Raw genomic sequence first — 8,442 nt, 5'->3', positions numbered from 1 at the left:
TGCTACACCCACCATATTCTCCAGACCTGGCACCATCGGATTATTATTTGTTCCGGTCACTCCAAAATTTTTTAGACGGTAAAACCTTCACCTCAAATGAGGAGATCAAAAACCTCCTTGAACAGTTTTTTGCCAGCAAGGACCAAAAATTTTATGAGCGTGGAATTATGCTACTACCATAAAGATGGGAAAAGGTGTTGGACCAGAACGGTCAATATATAAGTTAATAAAGTATTTGTTTATTATACGAAAACTGTCTTTCATTTCCACAAAAAAAACGAAATGACTTTCCGAACAACCCGATATTTTTGAGAAATTAAAAATTTTATCATTGCAAAATCCGTGAGTGTAAAAATTTTTGGTAGGCACGTCCATGATCTAATACCCACCTAATTCCAATTTGTAAATGTATTCTGCTTCTCTAATGCATTCAATTATATAAGGATCGAAATTGACTTTGTATCTTTTGGTTCCCGGTTCTTTTACCAGGACTGGCGAACTTAAACCGGTCCGAACCTGGAAGAGAGGTGGTTTAATAATTCAAGACAGGATCGCGTATTGTGTAACATCTAACATCCGAAACTAGCAAAATGGTAATATCATAACGTAACCAGCATGACAGTGATTAAAGTTGCCGGATAGAGCGTCGAACGGTTGATAATTGAGTTTCCTTTCGGAAAGATGTTGCACATAAAAAAATTACCTGGCTGACGTTTCGATACCATCCCTGATGGTACACTTGTTCGTAGTGAACGAAAACACAAGCTAAGGCGTTAAATAGCTGGATACATTTTTGAGATTTCCTATGTCTCATAACCTAAAATTAATTAGCCAGAACAATTATTTCATTAAGGAATAAGTATAACATTTAAATGATCTGTTACTTAGTATATTTATAAAAGATGACAGTTGAAGGATAGAATTTGGTAGATATACCAGTGTATACTTAAGGTAATCTTCAGGGATTTCTGTTTATAGAAATCATCATAATATTAAATTTTATGATAGTATCATAATATGTTGGTTTGCTAATTATTATTAATTAGAAATGTTTAAGTATTTCCTTTTATAATTTTAAATTTTTGGTAGAAGTGCAAGCGTTTACTAAATGTAATTCATTTGATTAATTTTGAAATTAGACAAGCACAAAAGCGATTTCTTTCATTTAGGAAGAATATTAGTAGGGAATTTAGAAGAAGGAATTAAATAAAAAATAGATTTGCTAAAAACGATTGCAATAGTTGACCAAAATCGATTAAAAATTTTAACAGAAGGTTTTATTCGCATTTTCCTAAAATCCCGAAAAAGAAAACAGTGTTTACTTCCAATTTGGAATGCAAGACTGAAAGAATGTCATCTTACTCTGGTTTTGGGCCTAAAAATTTCCATTGGTTCTTCCATTCTCGCGTATAACTGCCTAATCCACATAATCCTCCCACTTACTGGAGGCATATTTCTCGGTAAAATGGGATCACGCCTATCTTCGTTGTATTTGTCTCTTAAAAACTCGATTTCTGTTTGTAGTATTTCAATTGCTTCAAGATACCTTTCATCCAAACGTAAGCACTCTAACTGGAGCTTTTCGAATCTATAACGATTAAAAATATAGCTATGACCCCTTTTTAATGTTAATATTTATTTTGACTATGAATCAGTTTCAACAAGTGAAACTACCATAATCATCATCATCATCATTATAAGGTTGTCAGTCCTAGGACTGGTTGGACACGCACCTCCACTCTTTTCTATCCTGAGCTAATCTTCGCATTTCTCTAAAACTAGAACATCCCATATCCTTAACTATTTGCGAACAGTAATCTAGTCTATAGGGTTGTTCGGAAAGTCATTTCGTTTTTTTTGTGGAAATGAAAGACAGTTTTCGTATAATAAACAAATACTTTATTAAATTATATATTGACCGTTCTGGTCCAACACCTTTTGTCATCTTTCTGGTAGTAGCATAATTCCACGCTCATAAAATTTTTGGTCTTTGCTGGCAAAAAACTGATCGAGGAGGTTTTTGACCTCCTCATTTGAGGTGAAGGTTTTACCGTCTAAAAAATTTTGGAGTGACCGGAACAAATAATAATCCGATGGTGCCAGGTCTGGAGAATATGGTGGGTGTAGCATTGTATCCCATTCAAGCTGTAAAAGCTTTTGGCGAGTGACCAAACTTGTGTGAGGTCTCGCGTTGTCTTGGTGAAACACTACACCTTTCCTGTTGATTAGTTCTGACCTTTTCTGTTGAAGTGCATCATTCAGTTTGTCCAGCTGATGACAGTAGACTTCCGAATTAATCGTTGTGTTATCCGGTAAAAGCTAAAAAAAAACGATTCCTTTAAAATCCCACCAAACAGACAGCATCACCTTTTTTTGGTGAATATCGGCTTTGGAAATGGTTTGAGCCGGTTCATCTTTTTTGCTCCATGACCTCTTGCGTTTGACGTTGTTGTATACAACCCATTTTTCGTCCCCAGTGATGATGCGCTTCAAAAACGGATCATTTTCGTGACGTTTGAGAAGCGAATCGCAGACGTCAATGCGGCGACACAGATTTCTCTCTGTGAGAACATGGGGAACCCATACATCGAGCTTCGAGGATAATCCCAGGCCTTTCAAGTGGTCATAAACTGTTGAATTTGATAAATTTAACCTCAATCCGATCTCACGTGTTGTTATTCGCCGGTTCACATCAACTAATGCCTTTATCGCGTCTTTATCAGCTTCAACCGGCCTTCCCGAACGTGGTGCATCTTCGACATCAAAATTGCCGGATCGAAATTTAGCGAACCAGTTCTGGCACTGGCGTACTGTCAACACACCTTCTCCATACACATCAGTCAATTTCTTTCTGGCTTGAACAGCATTTTTACCCTTTCTGTAGTAAAACCAGTAAGATATGTCGAAATGCTGCTTATCGCTCTCCATATTTAAAAGGGCACCAACCAAAAACTACTGCGTAGAATTAATTGGAATTTTTCACACACAAGCCTTGCTGTATGAGCTCTCAATGCATATAAAAATTATACGACTTAAATGTGAAGTTGGGTGCAAAAGAATACAATTAAATCCTCTGTCGGGAAAAAACGAAATGACTTTCCGAACAACCCTATAGTTCTACCTTTACCCATCCTAACTTCCGTTTCTGCCTCTATTTCTCTGACTAGACCTTCATGCCTGAAAAGGTGTCCTACCAAACTATCTCGCCTATTACTTATTGACTTCCATGGAGTTCTCTGTTCTCCTATTCTTCTAATATCTCTTTATTTCTAACTTTCTCTATCCACGGTATCCTCATTATTCTAACCTTTTCTCTTCCGCAGCTCCCACCGTCCATAATATTAGGGAAAAGCGGGAGAACAGAGGCTGCTATGGAAGTCCATAAGAAATAGGCGAGATGGATTGGCAAAGATTAGCTCAAATTAGGAAAGAGCGGTGGGTGTTTAAAGGTCTTCCCTTCTAACTTCGTGAATAATAAATAAATCTAAATAATAAAAGTCTGGAACCTCTTCAGAAGCCTAAGCACATTGTCAATATCTGTGAGCTTTTCCAAAGATTGGCCCACAAATTCTTCCAATTGCCATTCCGTGTCTGCTACGCTTTTCTTGAATTTCGCGTAGTCCTTGTCAAAATAGTCTTGTCGATGATTCAAAGCATCGTACGTCTTTGTCGAAATTGTTTTGTAAAAGTCGTCAAACCTTTCGGCATAATAGTCAATGTTCTCGATGGTGCTAGCGTGTAAGATCGAAAATTTCACTGTTGTGTTTATAACATCCACGATCTGTGCGAATACGTGAAACATTAGAATGAATTGCGACAGGTCTTGCTGAATACGATACCTCTTCCAATCTTTTCTTAAACGTTTCAAATTTGGCAAAGACCATCATCTCAGAACAATTGAAAGGCGGTTCTCCAGCCTCTTCCATGGCATGTTGGTTCCGTTTGAAGCACTGATAGTACTTCAAATACAGGTCCAAACAAACCTAAACAACAAATTAAGTGGAAATGAGTCTATCACACTGTATGCGTGGTTTTATCGGAAAAGAACGCAAGTAAAAGCAATGGGTGTGACGACCATTAGAAGACAAAGGCAAGATTAAGACGTTAAGGATCCTTGACCGTCATTTTTTTCAGTTAGCAAAAGCATCGCAATTTAATCTTAAGTCTTAACCTTTAGTCTTCCAAATTCAACATTTTTAGCATCAACGCTCATTGCTCATTACTAGCCAAAACTTTTTGGAAAAACGTCACTCCATACCTTGATCTTTTCCAAAATCACATCTCTTGGTTGAATCCACACTGTTTTCGTTTTATTTACGTTGATGTAAGTGCGACAAACGTTTATCATTTGATTCGATACTTTGACCAGCATAGCCGTCACACTGGCAGTGTTATTGAAATATCTCGACGTGGTAAAGACCATCCTGATGGCGTACATGAGACTCGGGATGTAGTCGGCTATTTGAACGGGGTCGCAACGGTAAAGTGGTTCGTAAAATTTTTCCAAAACGTACAAAAACTTAACATTGTCATAACATTCATTACGTGAATCTGTAACAGCGTTGTCCATTTTTATCCATTTTCTCTGAAAATTCGTTGACAAATAATGAAGATCGCGATTTCGGTGTTGTTTATTAATTATTAATATTTTCATTAACAGCAAATCTCAGTAGATGGCTATGTATAAGTAGTTTGGTAAGTCAACACTGAAGAAAAGTGTATAAAGTGGTACAGTGAGAAACTTTCTTGGTGAATATTAACAAGAAGATTTAAATTGTACGCTGTTGTAAGGGCATAACGATATTAATCGGGGCAAGAGGTCACTTTTGAGTCTGGAATATTTCGAATTTATGTTTCAATCTGTTTTATTTTTGCACTTTTATTAGCACAATTAGCAATTTTTGGATTGCCGACGAAGTTGGTGATTGATCGAACTTGGATCGAACGGTGAAGAGTATAGAGTAGGGTTATTTTTGGCGAAGACTAGAGAAGTTAGTCGACACCTTCGTAGTTTAATGAAGTAATTACTGATGAGCGACGGTCATGTTATGTATATTTTATAAATTCTGGCTAGAAAAATTGAGTTGATCGAAACCCATGAGTTTGGAGCTATTTGCTCTTAAACCTTCCCTTGACTACACTCATAGGGGGGGGGGGTAATAATAGGGTAAAGATATACAGGTCGGACGAAGGAAGCTGGCGAGCGGTCGAGCAGGTACTTGCCCATTTATGGCCTTTTTGGGTAAGTCACTTGGAACCGCTACACAAATAAGCTTTTAGTAGGCGTAAATTATAGTAGTAATACAGATAGGAAACATAACTTACTAAAAAGAAAAAATAAACCTATTGCTTTTGTTTTATAGTTGGTTTTCACATTCTCTGTCATCATGGGAATCTCTATCACTGTCACCAACATCAACAATTAGTTCTTCTGTTTGCCTGTCTATTACTTGCTCACTGATCCCTATTTTTAAATATTTAATCTACGCCACTGATAGAAATACCCAGGGGCGGATCTACTTAAAGGCTTTTTGGGCTGCAGCCCAGGGCCCCGTGGATACAGAGGGCCCCCAACCTGAACTGAAAACAATAGACGATATTGTCAATAATAAAAATTATCTAGAATTAAAAAAATCCGATCATAAGGTTGACAACACTGCGGTCAATCAACCCGTGTGCGCATCTATCAAACGGAACGGGGAATTCCCCGTCGCCTGTTTTCGGTCGGTGTATTCCGTGTATTGTCTATTACTGGGGACCCTCCGCTTATCGCCCGACGCAATTTTGTTATTTTTCCGCACTTCTGCTATCGTCGACTATATTAACGAATTGACTTTGTTATTGTTAGAAATGATTATTATCCAAATAACGTAGGTGGACATTTAGTGAATGAGTGCATTCAGTTAGAATCTTAATTACTGTAGTCTATTAATTACTGTAGTCTAAGACAGAATCTTACACCTCTTGCAGTGAAATTTTTTGGGTAATTTATGAAAAGAAATTTGTTGATATTTTCCCAAACTGCTATACCATCTTAAAGATTTTGTTAACGTTGCCGATCACTAGCTGTGAAGCGGAGCGCTCTTTCTCCAGGATGTCGTATATAGAAAACAAATACAGGACAACAATGTCGAACTATCGACTAAATCATTTATCAGTTCTTTCCATAAATTGCGATTTAACAAAGGACTTACAGTGTGATGACCAAATAAAGGAATTTGCGGCACAAAAATGCAGAAAGGTTACTTTATAATTTATATAACATAACCATTCATACTTAACATATATTATATATATATCTACATCACTACAGAAAACTGTTTTTTGACAAAATGGCAATTGGTTGAGTAATTAGGTAGGGCCCCTAAGCAGTATTAGCCCAGGGCCCCACAAATTCAAGATCCTCCCCTGGAAATACTGAAGAAAAAGGGCTGCAATCGTTATACCTAAAACTGCCTACTTTTGCCACCGCGCATCCACGCCATTTTAAAATTTCCGCCAGCTTGCCCCGTCAGGCCTGTACCTAATCGTTACTATTGTGTTGCGGTTTTAAAAATTAGAATTTTACTACTAACACCATTACTTATATGAAGATTAGATCTTCAAAATTAGTAGGTATTTCGAATGTATAGATGTTTACCTACCCTCACAAATCGAGATCTTGCTTTATTCAAAAACTGCAGGTGTAAACTGCATTCAGGCGAATTGACAAATTCAATAATACTTGCAAATTTTGCTAACTGTCTTCTCCAATATTCGATCTCAACGTAGGGTCCAACAAATTCGTTCTCTCTTCTCAGCTGATTAAATTGCGTGAGCACCTTTATAAAAAATTAATTTATAATGAGTAGGCACTTTTAACTAGTAAGGAAGATAACAAATAAGAAAGTTCGTTTGCCAATAACTACTTACAGTTTGAAACGCAGTGGAAATTTTATTGTTAGTATGCTAATTATCATATCAAAGAGAAGAAACGTAACACGTTGCATATAGATGGAAATCGAGAATTTCAAAGTTGCAGCAATTTCGCAGAATTTACAACAAAAAGAAAAACATAAAATCAGCTAAATCTTAAAAAACTCGTTTTTTCATCAAAAATCGCCTGGTAAAGTCTCGAAAGATATGAGAGAATTCCTAACCGATTTAGGCCAAGACGGCTGGGAAGGATTTACTTAAGGGCTTTTTGGGCTGCAACCAAGGCCCCGGGGATGAAAAAAGGTCCCCACTCTCCAATGAAAACAATACACAATATTGTGAAGAAAAGAATTTCCCGTAACACGGATACAGATACTTATTTTACTGCACCATTGCTTATATGGAGTAACTTTATTGATACTATCCATTCCGGTTGTTTCGATAAATTGATTCTGACCAAGAACTTAGTGTTCTTTAAGTGAAGATTGGAAAAACTTTGGTGGTTGTTGTAGAACAAACAAAATAGCTCAAACCCCAACGCCAAAACACGACACTGTAGTTGTCCGAAGCACTTTTCGGTAACAAGGTTACCTTCTTCAGGGATTGAAGTAAACTAAACCTAAATGAGAACTAATCCTAATTTATACTGATAGTTGTTAAGGTTCAGTGAACATGACCCGAAGCCAACAAGGTAGATGTTCAATGGACCTTAACATCATCATCATAAACGTAATTAAACTAAACTAAATAGCGGAGATCCAGGGATGGGACCGTTGTCATTGTTAAGAACAATTTGTTTATTTTTATAAATGTATAAACTTTCAAAACTGTTTAGTAAACGATTATTCCTAACTTCTTTAACTAACTTAAGGTTATTAATATTAATATTATGTCCATCAGTAAGAATATGTTGGGCAACACTAGATTTTTCTTCTCTACCAAACCTAGCATGAGCTAGATGTTCTTTAAATCTGGTTTTGATTGAACGTCTAGTTTGTCCAATATATTTTTTACTACAGTCATTACAACTAATTTCATATATCCCCGACTTTTCTAAGAATGGAATTTTATCCTTAGGGTTACCAAGGAGAGTTTGAATGGAGTTGCCATTTGAACTGTAAGCAATCCGTAAACCAAGTTTTCGAAAAATACCCTCGAGTCCGCGAGTAAATCTTGGCTCGTATGGCATAGTAATAAACTTGGTTTTATTAGCATCTGTTTGAAAAGTCGTAGATCTTGAAATAAAATTCCTAAATTTTATCTTATTAATTAATTTATCAATAATGTTACAATTGTAACCATTGTCTTTTGCAATTTTCTTAATTGTACAGAGTTCCTTATTATATCTATTTTTACTAAGAGGGAAGCTAAGTAATCTGTGTACAAGGAAGTTAAAACTAGCCATTTTATGTTGAACACAATGATTAGAGTCGTTGGGTATATATCTAGAGGTATTAGTGGGTTTTCTGTAGATGTCGAATTCTAAAGAATTCCCATTTCTTATAACCAACGTATCTAAAAATGGTA

General features: G+C 36.4%; 1 protein-coding gene across 1 annotated transcript in view; it reads right to left on the bottom strand.

The window, feature by feature from the left end:
* Positions 1 to 8,442, bottom strand: part of LOC108732721 (dynein heavy chain 8, axonemal) — a 55,280-nt gene that overhangs the window by 44,298 nt on the left and 2,540 nt on the right. Inside the window, exons 2-8 of the mRNA XM_025973850.1 lie at positions 6,645 to 6,821; positions 4,259 to 4,585; positions 3,840 to 3,983; positions 3,507 to 3,781; positions 1,363 to 1,588; positions 704 to 817; positions 390 to 516 (exon numbers count right to left, since the gene is read on the bottom strand). Coding sequence (XP_025829635.1) covers positions 390 to 516; positions 704 to 817; positions 1,363 to 1,588; positions 3,507 to 3,781; positions 3,840 to 3,983; positions 4,259 to 4,585; positions 6,645 to 6,821 — 1,390 coding nt within the window. The remainder of the gene's footprint in view (positions 1 to 389; positions 517 to 703; positions 818 to 1,362; positions 1,589 to 3,506; positions 3,782 to 3,839; positions 3,984 to 4,258; positions 4,586 to 6,644; positions 6,822 to 8,442) is intronic.

This window comes from Agrilus planipennis, unplaced genomic scaffold, assembly GCF_000699045.2.
Source record: "Agrilus planipennis isolate EAB-ADULT unplaced genomic scaffold, Apla_2.0 scaffold61, whole genome shotgun sequence".
Lineage (NCBI taxonomy): Eukaryota > Metazoa > Arthropoda > Insecta > Coleoptera > Buprestidae > Agrilus > Agrilus planipennis.
The sequence above is the reverse complement of the archived record's forward strand: the minus strand, read 5'-3'. Positions and strand labels throughout refer to the sequence as shown.